Source organism: Poecilia latipinna, unplaced genomic scaffold, assembly GCF_001443285.1.
Source record: "Poecilia latipinna isolate Pla-1442-1.1 unplaced genomic scaffold, P_latipinna-1.0 Scaffold1336, whole genome shotgun sequence".
In the NCBI taxonomy this organism is placed as follows: domain Eukaryota; kingdom Metazoa; phylum Chordata; class Actinopteri; order Cyprinodontiformes; family Poeciliidae; genus Poecilia; species Poecilia latipinna.
The window spans coordinates 72,480-93,445 of record NW_015113952.1 but is presented as its reverse complement, the minus strand read 5'-3'; the positions used below and the strand labels follow the sequence as shown (position 1 = coordinate 93,445).

Sequence of the window (20,966 nt, the reverse complement as noted above, 5' to 3'; positions counted from 1 at the left end):
GAAACTGAAAAGCTTGAACCAGGTTTTTTAGTCTTGTTTCTTAAAGAAATCATATTTTCTGGTGATGTTCTTGAAATGGTACTAGGCAGTTTTTTTTATTTTATTGAAACTCAGATGTTAGTCCATCAAAACTTTGTGGTTGCTTTCTAACCTCACATGATTTCTGTCTGTTCTGCATTTAGCTGTAGGACATTCAGACCGATAGCCAGATATGAAATAATGTTAGATAAAAATAGCCCGAGAACAGATTCTTGAGGCATCCCAAAGAAGACAGACAAGCAGAAAATATATAACAATAGTTTATTTTAAAAGGTTACTTCCATACTTTGTTGTTAAAGGTGCTAATGCTTTCCTTGTGGTTATACAAGTTCAGTAACAAGCATTATAGTAAGTGGTTTAATAAATGGATGCATGTATAGAAAGTATATAATTTCTAGTCTCAATCATCAAAATATAGTTTTTATTCAAATGTGATGCTTCAATTAAATTTGCTAAAGCAAACTATCACTGTACATGTTGCAACAAAGTAACAGCAATGGGTTAATGACGTTCATGAGCCCCGGCCTACAGGCAGCTTTAAGTCGTTTTTAAATGCTTCAAAGTTACATCGCAACAAAACCAGCAAATACATTATTACATCTGTAAAGTACAGACTCTTTACATCTATGGAGACAGAAAATGCCTTTGAGCCTTAATAAAATATAGAATAAAGAATAAAGATGAGAAAATGCATTATTTAATAAAGGTAAAAAAATAACTTAATCTTGTACTATAATGCATTCTTTCTTAAAGTAGGTGCTTTTTAAAATGTCTTTCTGGACATTTCATTTTATTCTAGTTACATGTGTGAACTTTTGTTCCTTCTGTGAAAAGAATAAACAGATGTGTTATTAAATATCTTAAGTAGAATAAGCAACAAAGATTATAGTTGTAAATGTGAGAATGTAAAATTATTTCAAATTGATTTGCAGTTTTACTTTACATTTAGTACAACCATTTTAAATCCCTAATCCCTGGCACACTATTGCATATCTGCCTTGTTTTTCCAACTGGTGGCTTCCTGCTCATCTGGTATCTCCAGCTAAACAGAGAAATGCCAGAAAGCTTTTGTACAAGTCAAAAAAAAAAAAAAAATCTTTCACATGAGAATTGCAACTAAGAGATGCCATATACGACACACATAGGCACTAGTGCTACAAATTTGACATAAATGCTACTTAAATGTTTCAGCAAGATAATGTTAGTGATGCTATGCTACAACATGCAGAATGGTTCAAGTGGCTCCAACAGCTAAATGGTATGACCTATTTTCTGATAAAAATCAGCTAATAATTATTTGGCCACTTAGAGGCAGTGACAGATTGGTGCAGAGGATTGAACTTCTATTCCCAGAGGGCTTGAAGGGAAGCCCATTTCTGTCTCTTTGATAAAAAAACAAAACAACTTTTATTTCATCATTATTTCTTTCTCTGCCAAACTGGTTACCATTCAGTTTTTTTTTTTTTTTTTTTATTTTGGGATTTTTCCAAAACTGGAAGGATTATTAGATTTATAAAATCACTTCTGAAGTATAACTTCATGATGTTGCAACATCAATTTCTTTATCTTAAGCCAAACTTGTTTCACTCTTCTCTTTATAATGTCACAGAGCCAATTCAAGGCATTTGAGTATAATGAGATACAAGTTTACTTGTTTTTTCATCAGAGAGGCAGGAATTGGCTTCCACAATCAAGAGATAAGTAGGAAAAATAAAAATAAATAGCAGTAGTAATTTAGTAATCGTCCTGATGTGCTTCCACTACACTAAAAGAGGTCCCCGAGAAAGCAACATGCAAACTTTATAGGAAAGCAAAAAGTGTTTTTAGATACGGCAACAAACATGTCAAGACAAGAAAGCAGCGGAGGCAAAAAGCAAAGTTTTATAGGTTTTATCCGCCGATGTAGTTTCAAAATTTCAGTGGATTAACTATGATCACCTACTGCTGCAGGAAAATGATCTAAGCCTAGATTTTTATGAAAATGTTTTCTGTATCCTCATTATTATGCGTCAGCTCTGCACTTCTTCTTTTATGCCACAAAACATACCGTGTGTTGAATAAATACTGAATATATAGATAATTGTTTAATGCTAAGGTTGCAGTATATTGTAGAAATATTGCAAGGGAGCCTCTTCATATGCCTAAATGTTACATATATTAGTGATAGCAAAAGCAAGCACCTACATGCATTAAAATGAAGGTATAATTCTGTGCCATAATTAAAATGCTATCTCCTCATAATGTTTCTCAGAAGCATGCGCTAAGCTACTTCGGTTCACCTGAGGAGGTACCTAATTCTACAAAAAATCTTGACTTTAAGGGCAGAGCTTAAAGCTTTCTCCTTTTTTTTGTTTTAAAGTTACAGAATAAAAAAGTGAAGGCCCAAGATGTGATCTGAAAAATGAACATAATTCCCAAACTTGTTTTGTTTTTCTGCAGTTCTGCTGAGAAAGAGGACAAATGGAAACAAGTTGTGTGTGTAAAATGATTACAAAGAGCATATTTTTCTTTTCTAAAAGTAAGTAAAGCTATTACAAAGAAGATAATGAAGACGGACAGAGGCTTATCTAGCAGCCAAACACAACGTCTGCAGACAGAAACAGTCGTACACACACAACGTCTGACGATTATAGTTGTGTTCTTGGGACATTTCTGCTTGGCTATTATAATTATTTCCAGAAGATGTAACTGAAAATAACAAATGACATCTGTAAATATATATTTTTGATTTGAGTGGAAACATTTCTGGAGCTAGCATCCGTTGACCATCACTAGTATTTAACTTAATCTTATAACAAAGTAACTTACAAGTCAATATATTAATTGACTGAGCTAAAAAAAGAAAAGAAAAGAAAAGTAAATAATTAATTTTACAGCATGTTTCAATTTGCACGATGCATTTGGTTGCAATCCCATGCTTGTATCATTAAGAATCAAATTAGCTCTAAACTGGGAAAAAAAAAAAAAAAAAACGCTCAAAATGCCAGAATGTTGTCTTTGTTTTATAGCTAGGCTGAACCAAACTGGGGCAACGAAGCGCTGGGAAAAATGTATCTCATGTTGATTTCACTGTGTTGATGAGGAAAAGCTACAATTAAAGCAAAATGTTAACATTGCAGGTTGTTGAAGGGAAGAATAGTTGCTGAGAATAATTTGGATTTGGGAAGAAAAAGAGATTACACATTAATAAAATGAAAACAAAATGAATAATAGTTGGTGCTTCAGAAACTGTTGAAAAGCTCCCTCTTTACTCCTAAATTAGTAGGTATTTCAAATATATATATATATATAAACACAATGAGTTTCTAAGTATAAGTAAACTGAACTTGCCAAAAGAGTACTAACCTCTGTGAACATAAAGTTAGGAATAAATTTGCCCCCTAATTTTCTGTAAGGCCTTTCCAGAAGCTACTTTTGCAAAGTATAAAACATTCAACCTGAATTTCATATGCCCCTTTGAAATGAAGCAATTTTGTTTCATTTTCAATTGCAATGCAAATGTCATTGTGAGCAAATGATAGCCAACTCAAGTTATTTCCTCTTAAAAGTGTTTTTGGCCACTGAACATCTTGCCGAAGGTGGCTGCTTTTTAACTAAAACTTACTTTACTTACCGTCCAAAAGTAAAACAAATATCTTTGGGAGTTGTTGCAGTACAGCCACAAACTTCATCGAATTGTACGCAGATTATATAAGACAGACAACAAACAAAATGTTCTGCATGACGGTAAAGTCAAATAGAAATAATAAATGTTTTTTGTTATTTTCACAAATAAAATAACACAACATGAGCCCATTTTTGCTAATACCCTATGCCACATTTTTACTTATTATAGTTCAAATGTGTGTAACTTCTCTATATAAATTCATCTGTTCTGTGAAGGCCTCGAGGTTTGTTACAGAACATTAGTGAACAAACGGCATCCTGGAGACGAAGCAACGCATCAAATAAGTTCAAAGTAGGGTCAGGTTTTTAAGTAACATCCCACGATTTGAACATCTCATGGGGAATTATTTGACCCAGCTGCAAAACAATTCAGACCCCTGAAAACACATTGGCTAAAAAGAGAGAGCATTGATCAGAAAAGCAGCCATGGTGACCAACGTGTCTTCAGAGGAGATTCACCGCTCAGATTGGAGACTATTCATACGTTGCACTGGTCTTTGTGAGCATGTAGCAACAAGCCAGTTGCACTGAAAGAAAGACTTAAGATCAGGACATGTTGATTTTTCTTCAGAGTAAATGGAGCCTAAATACAAGACAGTCATAAAAAAATAACAAAACTGCAAAACCTACCACCAGAGATACCATGGAATGATTTGCTAAGGGCATTTATGAATGGCAATGTCAAAGTCTATGCCTGCATCAACTGAGGCATGACTTAAAAAACTGCTGCTGACAACCCGACTAATTAGCAACTTTTCAAAGCTGGTAAAGAAAAGCCCAAAAGACTTGCATCTGCAATCTTTGCGAAAAGGAATTTTACACTAAAATTACTTCTGGGGCCTGAGGACAAATGCATATTGCACTTTATTTAACTTGAATTTGTAAAAAAAATAAATAAATAAATAACCAAAAATTATCTATCAGTTTTCTTTCTCTTCAAAACGACACACAATTTTGTTTGTATATAAGCAAATGTTTGTGGCTGGAATAATGTGACAAGTGTGAATACTTATGCAAAGAGAAAAGTGAGCTGACAGAAGAAAAAGAAAATGTCTACAGCTGTGAATTTGGCGTGTGCAGCTGCAGATGCATTATTATGTCGCAGATTCATACAGTGTCAATGCCGCATTTCAGCTGGTTTCTGTTTGTTCTCCCCCAGCCGCCTGATAAAAACACTCCTCCTGACACAGAGTGTGTCATCCCAGCTGCACTGTTAGGAAGATGAATGGTTCTGGTTCTGCTCTCTGGGTCCCGCTGATAGCATTCATTCAAAACACAGAATCAACACTTCCCTTTGCTCCACAGAGGCAGATGGGGACAAACATGAAACATGACCTTTTGCATAGGCGCCGACAATAAGAAGAAGAAGGAAAAAAAAAAAAGAAAAAAGAAAAGCTTTCTGCAGCACACCCGGACTGTGGACATGACCGATAAACACCAAAGTGAGCTGTACTGCACAGCAGATCATCTATCATTCACTCCGCCACCACCGCCGCCGCACGGCAAGCTGCATGGCGTTAAACTCACAGCGACTCTCAAACTGTGACTAGAAGGAAGCTGACAAATGAAAATCATAAGAAATATTTAGAGGTGCTGCAAAGGGTTTATCTTAAGCAGGAGCATCAGTGCATTTTATAATGTATAATGATCTTCTGAATAGCATTTATTTATTTATAAAAAATCTGTTTTTCCTTTTATAGGAAATGTGTGCAACTCTAAGCGAGCCTCTATAAATATTGAAATCATGCATGATGGCTGAGGGTAACTGATTTAATTAAATGAATGAGCTTTGCTGCCAGAGAAGGAGCAGCAAAGATACAAATGACTACATTAAGGAAATTCATCAAGCTGCTGTCTTGGGTCCTGGCTTGCAAATACACATCTTTTAATCTAATGTTAGTATGCTGTATTGAAATGAATACAGTCAGCATAAATAAAAATTAGGCGCTTTTCTTTGTAGGGGCCTCTGAGACGAGACATTTTTAGAAATATAATCACTTTTCCCTCTGAGAGGGAAAAACAAAAAAAAACGATTCAAAAAAACGATTCAAATCAATATTACCCGCTCACTGTGTGCATCCCTCCAGCCAGTCAGCATTAAAGCAACAAATATTACACACGAGCTGCATAAATATATAAACAACTGAACTGAGATTAGCGGATCAGAAGTCGTACAGGTTCTAAGAACAGCACTTATGTTAAGAAATTTAAACCGGTCTGAAAATGGCTTTGATATATTTTGTTCCTTGTTGCCATAAAAATAGTGTAAATAAATAATGTTGGACGCATGCATCTCAGTAAGGCTTTACAACCTGGGTTGCACATTCCATAGAGGAAGTCATCTAAAAGTGCAAAGGGAAAACTTCTATAAGTATGCTAATCTCTCCATTTCTGAAAATGTTTGTTGTGTTTTTTTTTTTTTTTTTTTTTTTGATGCAGAGTAATAAGTCTCCATTGACAGAGGGGGAGGTGAAGCCAGGAAGACAATATAGAGCTCCGGGGTTACAAGGTGCAGCCTTTATTGTTCGGCTCACTGAATCCAACCGTCAGAGAGGGGGGGGAGGCAGTCCTGAGTCAACAGATCTTCCTCTCAAAACCTCATCTTTTCTGCTGCAAATGGCTTGTGAGGGTTCCTCTGTGGGAGTCTTAAATCTGGCTGTCACTCCTGGCTCACCTCTGTTCCACTGCATGAGTCAGTTTTTAATTGATGCGTCCTCTAAGGCATTGCTCATACAATCTTCGCCCGTCCTTGTGCTCTTTAGGGAAATCACAAATTGCAGTGCAAATTCCATCGCTAAGCAGTCCATCCGAACCCCTGGAAGAAGCGGCCCTCCGAACTGCTCTCAAGAAATTTAGGGCAAGAAGGACGTGACAGGGTTTGACCTTTTCAGTTCATTTTGATATGCAGAAACTAAACACACACGCCGGTGTGTTAACTCAAACCGTGTGCACTTTGGGCTTTTGGCTTCTGGCCAGAGATCAGAGAACAAATGACAGAGCGCACTCCGTCGATTACTCAAAAGTCCAAGTTAAAGGCCCTCATCAGGAGATCCAGATCGCCAATGTTTGCGGCCTGAAAGAGTTCGGGTTGGTCCATCATAGATAAAGCTATCCTCAGAGCTGCCCAGATGTTGCCAGACATCACCTGATGGGACTGCTGACCGCTCTGGCTTTTCCTCTGGAGACTTAAAGCCATCAAGAAGTTACTGGCTGCCTCTCTGGGGAAACAAAAGAGACAAGTTACTTCGCGCAGAGTAAACTGTGAGAGTTTATGTCTGGTTTGTTACATTTTCTGAATAAATAAATGTCCAAAATGAAATCTCCTCAGTGTTTCTATTGTTTAAATAGGATGTGATCTCTCGCTTGTCACACTAGCATGATCTAAATCAGGTCTCTGAGATTAGTTTATGTCACATGAATAACAATATATGGTGCCTTGCATAAAATATTAATTTGCCTTAAAACTTTCCTCGTTTTGTACAAATATAAGTGCAAAAGTTTGTGTTCAACCCTCTTTCTTCTCACAACCCGACATATAACAGAATCAGCTGCTACCTTTAAAATTCACCATATTTCATCTCTGCATAAATAGTTCTGAGAAGATCTCAGAAGTTTGTTAAGGATTTTTTTTTTCACAAACAGTTTCACAAAGATCAAGAACTACAGCAGCAGTTCTAGGAAAAACTTATGCAGATGTTTTAAGCAGCGTTAACAAGCTTTGGACATTTGACAGAGCGCTGTCCAATCTATCATCCATCCCACATGGAACAAAGATAAAATAACACACTAGTCAAGAGGGACATTAATCGGGTTCATGATAACTTCACGTGAGCTGTAGAAAGCTGAAGTGGGATAATCTATTGTCATATTGCCCACAAATTTGCCCTTCATTGTTCATTGTTGAAACAAAGCAATAAAAAGTCTTGTTTTTGTTTTGCAACAAGAAGCTGCTCCGTTCACTTGAGATCAAAAGTTTATTTTCCGGTCCAAGATAATCTTGAGCGCACCATTCCCACAATGCAACATAGCGGAGGTGGTGTCATGCTATGGGACTGCTATTCTTCAGCAGGAGCATAGAAGCTGGACAACATCGGCAGAGCCTCAACTTTCAGAAGGAGCTGCAGCAGAATAAGTTTGACCCAGCTGTATTTTTGCCTTGGCTTGGTCCAGAAAAAGGTCAGAACTTAGTCTTCTCTCTAAGTTGAGAAAAGAGTAAGCTAATCTCATTAAGTAGATCATAATGAGCAAGATCTATTTTTCAAAGTAGGATGAGCAAAATCACTCTCTAGACATGGAAACCTTGGAGGGACATACAGCAATAAACCTTACAGCTGTAGATGGGGTAAAAGATTATTTAGTTACATAAAACAACAATAAAATATATTGAAGTCTGACAGAAATCAAAGGAAATCAATGGTTTTGCGAGGCTGTGCATACAAACTTTGACTTACCAGCTGTTTTGTTTCAGACAGGATTATGTGGACAGCATGATGTTCGCTTTTCTCCACATTTATAAGTTTCTGTTGCTCTCTGCTGGTATTTTATTTGTCATTTTAATTCTCTTTTTATCTATGTCTTAATATTAACGGGAAAAAAAGAAAGTTCAGACCTTAATATATACAAAATGTCAGAGTTTTAGCACTGCAGCTTAACTCCATTTCTAAAACTGGCCATTTGTTGCTGTACTGGGATTCATCAGGTTTGAACAACACATATTAAAATACATATAACTCAGCTCAGTGATGGACAAAGGACCTAAACTCTGATTGTTATCGATGGTTTAAGAAGGCTCCCAACCTTTGTAGAGTGTTATTTGCAGCTTCGCACCATGAAGATAAATTGCTCTCAAAATGCTAAAGGTCACTGCTTCTCCTCACCAAGCCAAGTGTTTGGCTTTTCCTTTTCTATAATCCTGGAAACAGTTTGTTCAGCTCCGGCCTGATTGCTTGGCGACTAACGGTGCTGCTCGTTTCTAACAAAAATAAATAAGAAAAGTAATCATACTAAAGACAATTAACTATTTAGTTGCTAAATCTAAGCTGTGGTTAATCAAATGTGTTTTACAGCTTCTCAAAAGATGATATTTTTTCTATGGCTGAGATTTGGTTCCACATTACAAGAGCATTAAATTTTCATCCATGAGAATGGATCCTCGTTTTTAGTCAGTTGTGCTCATCTCTACGTCAAAACTATAAAGCACTCACTTGCTTTCAGGAATTAAAACATGGCTGACTGAACCTTTCTGCTGTTATTGAAAGAAATTTAACGTTTTGGAGAGATGTCACTGGAATATCTATTAAATACTCAGAGATGATCAATATAGTATCATTATGGTATGATTTATGACAGCAAGGTTTATAGTCGTTATCTTATCAAACATTGTCAAAACTTGTTGTTATAATTATGGTTTAATGCTGGTATTTGCAGGCTAATTTATCTGTAGCTGATTGACAATTTGTGATCCTGCGTCTTGGAAGAAACATTTATCCATATTTTTACATTTTGTTATTGTAAATCTTGTTAATTTGTCTAGAAAAAGTGTTTAAGAATGTAGACATTTAGCCAATTAGACACTGAGGAAAAAGAAAGATTATCTCCAAGGAGCAGAAGTGAGAAAAGTGTAATCTTATGTTATTCTTACATCTCTTCTGGGTTCTGCTGCATGATGTATGTGCTCCACTGCATAAAACCAGGACATGTTGATTTGTCCTCTGTCACACAACCTGAGGTGACTCACCTGTGAGCCCCCAGGTTGATGCAGCTGATGCCCAGGTTGTAGCGGGACCTGATGAACCCTGGATGCAGCTCGAGGGCTCGCGTGTAAGCCTCCACCGCCTCTTCGCTCCGGTCTCCGTTCGCTAATGTGGCTCCAAGGCGATTCCACAGCAAATAGTCCTGCAATGGAGGACGAGCACTGAGGTGATGAAGAAAACTCAAATAGATTGCTTTTTTTTTAAATTTATTATGAACTATGCTTTTGGATGAATTACTGTTTAATCAGCAAATTATGATCAGTTTTTCACAAGCACCCAACAAGAACCTATTTTGAACAACTGTGCACAGATTTTGGATACAAAAGTAGTCCGACAAGGTTAGTTGAGTGTTCAGAGTAAGCAGAGTTACATCACGCTGGACGTCCTTGTCGCCGTTTCCCACCTGCAGGCTCACAGGCTCATTCAGAGGTCAGTGGTCTGGTACAGAACTGGGGTCCTTCATCTCTGGCTAAGCCAAGCAGCAGGCTATAATTATCCGCCTTTTGTTTTCAGTGCTGTTTTCTTTTTCTTTTCAGCGGGAGAGCAGAAATTAGCAAGTCAAATATGGGAGACTGGATTTAACAATAATAGTCATGCAGGCCTGAGAAAGGGAAGGGAGGAGATGGACTGATCTGTCTGATGCAGACGGAGGAAAAAAGTTTGTAAATGCAGTCGATTTTGAATACATTTTTTTTCCACATATACTTACTTTGTGCCAAAAAGAATATGCATTTATGTTTGCATTTTTTGTAGGGCAATTATACACTACGTCTTGATCTTGAATAAAAATCTATATCTATCTTCAATCAGCTGCAAGGTTTTTCAGGGTAAGAATGTTTTTGATGTTTGCACACATTTACTCTCCCTGTTAAGGTTGTTTGCATTTATTTTACTCATGTCAGCTTATGAATCTCTTACATCTCTGAATCTGCTCTCAGACTCTGAACTGACTGTAAAGTATTCATGTAGATGCATATAAATTCGTTTTTCTTGTGCTTTATTCTGGGAATCTCTAGTCTAAAACCATTTTCAAACAGGCATTTATTTGTGAGAATCTCGCTGCATTGGTCCATGCAGACTTCATTTCTGCGGGAGCTGAGATGAAAGTCTGATTGATGGATCCATATTTGATCAGCTCTTCTGATGATCCTGCAGACTGCATTATTAATTGAATAAATAGGTCTCTAACGATGCAGCACAGCCCAATGGAAAACACAGAATATATCAAAATTATTCAAACTGTTTGATAACTAGAATCAATGATTGAACTGAAATGATTTTTTTTTGTAAAGTGTCTTGACTCTGCCAGTCTGCTCCAGGGCAGCTGAGGCTACAATCCAGTAGCTCAACAACATTAGCAGGTGAATAGACTTTATAAAACGCGATATAAATGAAGGCCATTTACCATTGAAATATCCTGTCTGTTGACACAAATCTGAGAACATGAGCATGATGGAAAGGGAGCCAAGTTTTTAGGCGCAAGATAAAATAAAACTGTTTAAATTGTGAAACCCCCCCCCCCAAAAACATAAAAAACATTGTTGAGTAGTAAGACATTGGTTTTGGTAATGCACACTTAAAATTTCTGCTTTAAATGATGAGTGTGAATCTTTATGTCAGAAAAAGTCAGATTTTAGCTCATTGCTTGTGCTGACTAGACGGTTTGCCTTAACAGGATCATAAAATGGGCATTTGCATTTGTCCTCCTGATTACATATTTTGTAAAATTCTCTTTTGCTGCAATTGCAGCTACAAATGTGTCTCTATTGCTGATTTACCTTCAGAGACTGACATTTTAACTACGCTTCTTCGCCACATAGATCAAACTCTGTCAGATTGGATGTGAGTATCCGCAAACATCAGTTTTCAGATATTGTGCTCAGATTCTTGATTTTATTTTGACCTAGACTTTGATTAAGACAATTTAACATATTTATTTATTTTGGACAGACAAGAAAAATGAAACAAATTATTGTGGCCAACTGGCATGCAATTTTAAATTATCTTTTCGAAAAGTAGCAGATAGAAGATACAAGATCTTATGATTTCCTGTCCCTCTCATTTTCATCAACGTATAAACATTTAAATCTCCAAACACCAGATAAACTTAAATTATTTCCACATTTCACGACACTTAAATCTCACATTCTCATCTTTAAATGTACAATTATTTATAATTTTTTTTATATCATCAATACCACTTTTGGTCTTTAAAAATGCTATTGATGAATATACTTTAATCAAAACAAACAGAAGCTCTGACTGTAAGCTTGGTGTTTTTATTCTTCTATGTAAATATCCTTCACTTCCAGTTTTACGTCTTTTGCAGCACCAAACAGGGTTTCTTCCCAAAAAAATGAACACCTCTGAGCAGTTTCCGTGCTGCTGAAGAAAAATTCCCCCACTGCCATGTTTTACTGTTTGCTTCAGGTAATGTGCAGTATTCTTTTTCTGCCTCAAAAAAGGTGAAAAGCCAACATTTTGCTTGACCAAAAAACCTTTTTCCACATGTTTGTTTTTCCTCAATGGCTTGTTCACAATCCAAATGGGTCTACTAGTGGCTTTCCTTTGACAATAATTTTTTTTTCTTGTCAGTCTTTTGTAAATACCACATTTGTGGAGTGCATACTGAAAGAACAATAGTTGTCTTGTCAACAGATTATCCCACCTGAGCTTAAGACCTCTGCAGCTCCTCCAGATTTACCATGAACGGATTTTCTCACGAATGCTCTCCTTTCCCACTTTGTCAGTGATTTGTGATTTTTTTTTTTTCAGAAGTAAACCCTTTTTTTGTGGACAGAGCATGACGAAATGTATAGACAATTTATTGTACTACAGTTTTTAGATTTAACACAAAAAAAGCACATTTCAATTAAAATAAATCTATAAAATGAAATGTTTACTGTTAAAGAAAACCATCAGCAGATTATAGTCACAATCTCATGCCAAAATGACTCAGAGACACCACTGCCTCTTAGCCTGATTACTTTCAGCTGCAGAACTGTGTAAGAGACAGTTTAGTAAATGTGCACTAATTTACTCATCCTTGGTGCATCAACAAAACCTCTTTGTACGTAGAAGACCAGACAGGGCTATCAGTTTATATCAAGTTCTACAGACATATTTTTTTCTTTAAAACCGCACATTGTGTGAAATCACACTGCCTATATAGATTTAATCCAGCTCGATGTTAGATAACCTTTTTTTACAGCTTTTGCAGTGTTTGTATCTCACTCAATACACTCCTTAGGTTGCTCCATCTGGAGTCTCTGAAGCTGCAGGCAATTTCATCTCCTTTTTGCCAGGTAGATTTTACTGTGCATAGAGGAACAAACGTCAGAACTATTTTGGACAAACTGGTGAAGAAAGATATCAGAACCACCCAGCGAGTACAACGACTCCTTTCCTCAGACACCGCAGTGTGTGCCCCGGCTTATTCAAATGTAGCTCCACATCCAGCCAACGACGTAACTTTGAGCTGCACATATTCTCAAATTTACGAGTTCTGGTATAAAAAGTCAAATCAAGCAACAAGTAGAAACGTGTTTGTAAAGTCAGGAACTGCTTGCCAAAGTGTTATTTTAATTACTGCAAGCTGTATTTTGGTCTCCTTTCTTAGACATTTACTTGGTTTTTGAGTTAAAAATGGAAATTTAAGAGAAGTAAAGAAATGTTAACAGTAAAGAAATGTTGAAATATGAACTAGAGTTGAACTTTGTGTCCCTTTATCTCCTACCTACTAACAACAGAAGCTTTATCCCATAAGTATTGGTCAATATTGTTGTTTTATGTTATAAAAGCAGCTCTAGAAAAAAATGAAGAAACCACTTAAAATGATCAGTTTCTCTGATTTTACTTTTTGTTCCTTTTGTTTGAGTAAAAGGAACATTATTCTTTTATTTTATAAACTACGGACAACATGTCTCCAAATTCCAAGCAAAAATGTAGTATTTATTTGCAGAAAATGAGAAATGCTCTAAATAAAGAAAAGATGCAGTGCTTTCAGACCTCAAATAATGCAAAGAAGACAAGTTCATATTCATTTAGAAACAACAATACTAATGTTTTAACTCAGGATGAGTTCAGAAAGCAATAACTGGTGGAATAATCATGAGGTTTTCAGTGGGGTTCAGTGCAGTGAACTTAATTTTTCCAAGAGCTGTAAATATATCTTTAAATATAATAATAAATAAAAAAAAAACATTTAACTGGTGCAGTGAAAATATGCCTTTCAGGCCACAACAAGCAAAGGACATTTTGAGAGTTTGGTTCTGTTTAGTCTGCATATTTTCTATCAGATTGAGCGAGAGAAAGCCTTGGAGGGGTTTCCTACCTCAGGCCGGACTGACAGGGCCGTATTGAAAGCCTCTACAGCTTTGTTGAACTCTCCGCTGAGGTTGTAGAGGACCCCAAGGCCCGTCTGTAAATCCGGGTCAACGCTGTCCGAGTTGTTCTGAGCTGCTTCCAGGAAGAGCTCCTTGACCTCTGGCAGCAGTGAGCTGAGAACACACACGAGCAGAAACACACACACACGTGCGCACACACACACACACAGGGATCAGGATTAGTGTGACTTAGAGCTGCTGCTGCTGAGTGAGCGCTGTGAAGTCTGTAAAGCTCTGCTGTACAATGTGGGAACTTTCATTCATAAACCGATTCATTTAATAGGAACAACTAAAAGCACAAACATGTCATTATTATTAATATTTTTACAGTTGGACTCTGAGGCATTGAAGCAAGATGATATTCTGACTGAGGCATGATGTGTAAGTACAGGTGAGGCCACTGTGTGATGTAAACCAACCCATTCTTTCACACCTGTTTATAGAAGCTGTCTGCACACCTAGCTGCGGGATTTTATACACGTCTGGTCATGGAGGCGAACTAAAACGTTTAATTTATCAGCCTGGATATCTTGGCACATTTGAAAACGAATGCTTTTTAAAAAGCTGAATTGAGTCTTGCCTTGATCATTGTTGCAGTTTTTGATGTTTTTCACAAGTTCTGCTGTCTTTTTATGTCTATGCCACCAGACTGGTAAAAAATAAACAGTAATTAAGAAAAGGGACGGGCTTATTCCCAGGTCTTAGAAGCAGTAATTTTCTGTGAAATATGGTTAAATTTAAAACCGTTCATTTCTATGATAACCAAACAGAAAACCCTGACATGAACCTAAACAAATAAAAGTTCTGCAATGTGAAAACGTCTGATTAAAAAGGTTGATCCTCACATTGATATGCAGCACTGTTTTTGCCTATTAAAACAAATAATTAGGCATTTACGGCTGTCTAAACCTAGAAAATTAATGTGCAGATAATTATATTATTGATCACAGCAGATTGTTAGTCATTCTCTTTTTTCTGTTTCCTCAGTGATGTGAGGACTCTCAACTTTACATATTTATATCTGCTTCTGTAATTGCTTCAATATGTCTAAATTTTTAAATTGAATAAAGTGAATCAATATTTATAATTTCATAAATATGTTAATTTATTCATGCATTAATTGTTTATTAATCTTGAAGCTAATTAGAAGATAAACCAATAAGACATTAGGCCAACTATTTTTCTTTTACACAATTAACAACACGTGGGGGAAATAAGATCCTCATTTGAATAAGTAAATTAGAAATAGAATGAAGAAAAAAAGAATAAAAAAAAAAATGAAACTCTCCTCAGAACTATTTAGCCATTGAGGAAAGACCATCGTATCAAAGAGTGTTGCTGTCTGTCACTTTTAGGACTATCCATGTTGGATCAGGTCAGGTTCTCTACCTTTCGTGTCGCCCCGCGTTGAGAGCGTAAGACATTCTGCGCTGAGAGTTGGGGGAGCCTATCAGATGGGTCTTGGCCTTCAGCAGGTTCTTGTACTTGGGATTGTGTTTCAACCAGCGGAGCAGGGCCTCACAGGCGTCATGGCGCATGCCAGTGTTGGTCAGGCTCACGGCCAGAGCCATGAGGGCCGGTAGGTTGTTAGGGTGGAGCTCCAGACACCTGGACAGAGACAAGGAGAGCGGGTGTAAAGTGGGACTTCAAAGAGAAATTTAGATGTGACAAGCATTAATTGGGACCGGTTGAAGCAGAAGCACATCAGGTCTGGATGAGCTGCGACTCTTTTTGCCCTGCATTCTCCACAGAGGAGCAGGTTTTTCCATGCTGCCCGCACCTGCTTGATTTGAATTAACTTTGCATTTATGCAAACTCTCATTTGGTGATGTTGCAGGAGATTGGAAGTGTCTCTGCTGTGGTTACTGCAGTTATATCTTCAAAATATACCACTGAAGAGCTATTGTTGGTTTTGTAAGAGGAAAGGAAAGTGGACCATAGAGCTGGAAGAAGGACTTGGATTAGTTAAGAGACTAGGTGAGAGGCCAAAACAAGATTTGGCTTTCATCAACATTCAAGCCTGATTTGCTGCAGTTTGTCTGCCAACTTCCTTAAAACCATCATAATCCCAGACCTACTAAATTATTCCAGCCTCCTGCTGGGAACTGTTCTTGGCTAAGCTTGCACACATGCAATGTTTGAATACAAAAAAACACTTAAAGAAATGTGTTTTTTATTTTTTTTGAAGAAAAGATAAAGCTAGGTCTGTCTGTTTCTTCACACTTTTTATGGTTTGTTAAGGACAGAAATGCTTGTCATGTCTGGGAATTAATCATTCATGTTTTAACTTATTTAGCTACGCACAGCAAGTGCTTGTGTTGTGCAGAACTTTAATGATTAAAAACTAAAAACTATTCAGACAGTAAGTTTTTGTAATCAGATGCAAAATAGCAACGCGATGGCTGCCAGTTGATAAAGATCAGTGTAGCAACAGCAGGATTAATGCCAGAAAAAAAAAAAAAGAAAATCTAATCTCACTTCAGACCAAACTACTCCTCACAGATGGAGTGATTACATAACAATCAAAGTCAATACGAAGCCAGCAAGCAACCTGAAATTTGAAAGGTGCTCATATGCAAGGAAGACTATTTTAGAGGCAGAAAAATAACTATTGATCTGCTTTCTAATCAGTTCAGTTTGAACCTAAATGATCTGCTCATCTGACAAAAGAATAAATTGATGAAATACTTGGAAAATATGGATTATTTCTCCTCAGCAGCATCTTTACTTCACTTGTCAGTCTTCAAACTCTGGGAAAGGTGCAATTTCTGACTTCGGCAGAGTTGTGAATGAAATTGGGCCACCTCCCATTGAGGAATCCAGTCAGGGCCCCGACTTTTGCAATCAAAGTCCAAGCAGGGTTCCTCTAGTTTAAGAATAGGAAAAAATTACATAAATTGTTCTTCCAATATGGTTTAAGGCAATTCAGTAGAAACTAGTGGAGGCCTTATGCTTTTTAGCGCTGTGGCTGCACGTCCACTTCTTACTAAGATATTCACAGGCCTTTTACTTTTTGTCGTTTTACGTTTTGTCATGTTACAACCTCATCTTTCATTGTATTTATTATAGGTGGCTCTATTCAGTGTTGTCTCAGGTAGGCTGAGTACAACTGCACATCATAGTTTTCTGAGTATTATTTGGAAAACAAATTTCACCCTTCTATCTGTGTGCTTATTTGTGTTGGTTTATCACATAACATATCAAGAAAATACATTAAATGTATAGTTGAAATGTGACAGAATGTAAAAAAAAAAAAAAACACCATCCAATTTATGGTACTTTGCAAAGGTCTTGGTGCCCATTTATCTCTAACTCCAGCTGTATGTGCATATTGTCAGAAAGCCTGTATAAACCTCTAAGCAAATATGAAATCAGGTTCTTCTGTTATTTTTAGATTTCAGATCAGAACTGAACTCAGATGTTTCTCATTACCTTTGGAGGGAGACAATTGCCGCCTGCTCATTTTCATTTTCTGCCTGTGTTGTCCCTAAGACTTGCCAGGCCTGTAGGGAAACAGAGAATACAGATATCAGTAAATAGCAGGAAGGAAAAACCACAGCGTGTCTTCTCAGGGGGGGTCAAACACAGAAGGAATAAAAAACAGAGATCTGTCACGCAGCGACTGATGCTGCCGCTGCAGATCAACTAGCTTACATGAGCTGCAGAGCTTATCGACGACCACAGCTGAGCATTTCGTTCCTCTTATTTGAAGAAATGTACCTTTAGTTCATTTGTCTGATTATTTCAGCTTCCCAATTTCATTCCCCACCCCCCATCTCATTTGGATAATTAATTGTTTAAAATCTTGATTAGGTAAATGCCTATAAGTCAATTAAATCTTTTTGTGAACGTTTTTAACCATGTAGGTAATAAAAGCAATTACACAAGCACCAAATCTTCAGTGGATAAAAGATAAGAATCTTTTTCCTTTGAATGATGGATCCTAATTTTCCCAGTTCAGAAATAATTTTGCCTTGTTGCCTGTTTTTTTCCCCCAAATGTGATGAACAAAAGCGGACATCAGATTTACTTTAACAAACTACAAGATGTGGAAAATGGTGCAATAGCAAAACCAGAGCAAATACATTTCATCAAACTGCTCAAATTAACCAAAGAATGCCTTAAATTTGAACTAAGAAAAATGAAAAGTAATTGATTACTTTAAAACTTATAGAGAAACAAACCCGAAGTGCACAAAATGCCATGAATGCAAAAATCTGATGACAGTTTGTGTTTCAGGAAATTGTAAAGATAAATAAGATGATTTGCATTCAGTGTCTATATCTACCTTGGAAAAATAAAGCACTTTGGTATTACAGCTTTACATACAAATTGCTGTGTTGGCAATTCTTTTTACCGAGGCCTAATGTTTGCAAAGTCAAGGAAGAGAGCCAGCCAAATTAATCAGCAGTAGACCGACAGATGAGATCAGCTTTGGCTTCTAACTCCTTGAGAAATACAAGTATAATAACTTCTTAGGCAAATTTCAGGGATTGTATATGATCCCATATAGCTAACAGGGAAACATGACTTGTACCAGTTCCTGAAGAGCTGAGGAAGTAACTCATTTTACAGGAAAACTTTATTCTGCTCTTTAATTTAGCAAAAAGAAAAAGATTTAACGTTCAATGATAAGTTTGAGTGTTTTTTTTTATTATTTTTTATATATGTCTGACTAAAATTGTTCATTTTCATATGACCTCAGTGATTTTGTCAGGGTGTAAACTAAACCCTTCAACAGCAGCACTAATTTTATTTCCATTTAAATGTCCTGTCTTCCAGAAACAGGTTCATGTTCTCATATTTTTAAAGGAGAAATGGTTAATAACTACAATGCCTTGCAAACATATTCACACCCTTTGAATGTTTTCACACTTTGTCACATGAGTGGGATTTTATGTGACAGACAGAGTCAAAACACAAACACACAGAGGCTGCAGATGATTGCTAAGTAGAAAGAAAATGATTAAACATGTTCAACAAACGGCAATCTAAAAACTATAACGTAATGGTACGTTCATTAACTTATTTTGAAGGTAATCTCTGACGATGCCGTTTTGCTTGACTCTTTGAAACGAGGGGCAAAATTATTTCTGAATGATCCACGGTGGGGCAATAAGCCACTAAGCACCCTGTGAGGAATTTGGGAATCGTATTAGTTCCATACACCACAGGATAATCCTCTCCTTGGAGTAACGGGCACATTTCTGTATGTTCCAGGGGACTCTGAAAGCACTCTGTGTGACGGCTATGCTCTTTGAGCTTGCAAAGAGGTCACTCTTTTAGTAAAAAGAGGAAGATTTAAAAATATACTAGAATGAGCTACTATTCAGCTCGTTGAGCAAATGGAAGCCCTGATGAGGAGCAAGTTGTGAGCTCCAGTAAACACTCCTGCTGCAGGCAATCAGCGTCAGGCCTGTGGATGCTGTCTGGTAAATCAGCTTCACACAGCCTGTGGTCAGGCAGGCGCTCTTCCTATGCAGCTTCTCACCACATGAGGTGGAGAAGGTGGGGTTGGACTGTGATTAAGGTATGCAGCTTATCCAGGTGCTGGCTGCAGTATTTCTCGGAGTCAGTGCAATAAATGTTCCCTCCTTCTCCTCCGATAAAAATGCATGCGTAAATATGAACGTCCCCATGGTTAACTTTGGTAGTCAAATAGGGCAAAGAGCAAACAAACCACAAACCAAGGTGTGTGTGTGTGTGTGTGTGCTGTCTTGTGTGCTAAATGAATTCACCTCTGAATCATGAGGGTCCTGCAAGACCGCTGCTTCGAGCAAAAGCACAGCGTTTGGCAAGTCTCCCTCGCGAGATTTCTTCAGTCCCTCCTCAAATGCATTAGGCAAGTCCTTATAAGGATTATCTGTGTGGAAGTAGTAACCCTGTCAGCAGAGGAGAAAACAACAAAAACAGGGGCAGAGGCAATGTCAGTTTTTCCCCTTCACATGAAAATGCACACCAATGCAGCGATCCTGTGCTGTTGATTTTTAAGTTAGGCTCCAACAGGAGGCATTGATTTTTTCCCCCCCTTTCTGCTTCACATCAAACCTGTGAGGAGCTCCTTTGGGTTCGACTGTTCTCTTTAAATGTTAAACCTTGCATTTTTTTCTTTGTCAACTTGGATGAACCTACTCTTTTACATGCATTTGTCCTTGATGACTTTGAAATTGCTTTTTTCTGTAAGATCTGACTTTGTGCTGGGAATCAGAAGGCCCATAATGCTAATCTCATGGGGTTTGCTTTTATGAGAAGGTCAGTTCATGGTTGAATGGTTCAGGAATACTCTGGTGTACAGTAGGTGCTTTTACATCCATTTCCAATGTAATAAAATTAATTATATATTTGGCAAGCAAAAAATAAACTAATATTAATATATGAAGAGCTTATTTCCAAAACATTGATAAAGTTTCTGATATTTTTAGAGCCTTTGGCAGCATAAAATTGAGGATTGTTATTTTATATTTAAGCCTTTGGCAAGTCTAAAGGCTGCTGTAATATTCATGCCTTGACTTTTGAGTTTCAATATTGACTTGGACAAGTTTTAGAACTCGGGCAAAAAATAGTCAAAATCTTATAAATAAATGATAAGATTTCTTTATAAGATTGTATAGAAAGCAAAACAAAACAATGAATAAACAGGTTTGTGTTTCTATACCAACTGAAATGCTTGAATCATTTATTAATTACACCATTTGACAAAGGTTTACTGTAGTTTGACTGTAATTATTTCGAATCACCTGTGCTACAGAGCATCAGACAACAATTTAGGAGCCCATAAATAAACCGTAACACCTGATTTGTTAAACTGAATGGCGACTCGTCTGCTTGGATGTAGATGCTTTGGCCTCCATTGGCAATGCTGCAAATATGTTACTGTGCTGCTACAGAAAGTTATGAAAAAAACCTTTTATTGTTTCATTTTTAAACTACATATAAAATTAAAAACGTAAATAATGGTCAATAAATGACTCATTTCGGTATTGCATTGTGGCTCTTTAGGCTCTTAATATGCATTAAATTAAAATCCTAATGTGAGAACTTTGTGCAGCTCTTTGTAAATAATGCATCGCTTACTGCAGGTGTGCTGTGACTACATGAATCGTTTTAAGACACCAAATCAGAA

The 20,966-nt window shown here is 37.0% G+C and overlaps 1 protein-coding gene across 3 annotated transcripts in view; it reads right to left on the bottom strand.

Moving 5' to 3' along the window:
- Nucleotides 1–287: 287 nt before the first annotated feature.
- pex5la (peroxisomal biogenesis factor 5-like a) overlaps nt 288–20,966 on the bottom strand; it is a 77,300-nt gene continuing 56,621 nt past the window's right edge. For all 3 annotated transcript variants that reach the window (XM_015055812.1, XM_015055813.1, XM_015055814.1), the window contains 6 exons: nt 19,582–19,725; nt 17,276–17,346; nt 15,233–15,451; nt 13,792–13,957; nt 9,443–9,600; nt 288–6,923 (listed from right to left, as the gene is read on the bottom strand). In XM_015055812.1, coding sequence (XP_014911298.1) covers nt 6,722–6,923; nt 9,443–9,600; nt 13,792–13,957; nt 15,233–15,451; nt 17,276–17,346; nt 19,582–19,725 — 960 coding nt within the window. In that variant the 3' untranslated portion in view covers nt 288–6,721. The remainder of the gene's footprint in view (nt 6,924–9,442; nt 9,601–13,791; nt 13,958–15,232; nt 15,452–17,275; nt 17,347–19,581; nt 19,726–20,966) is intronic.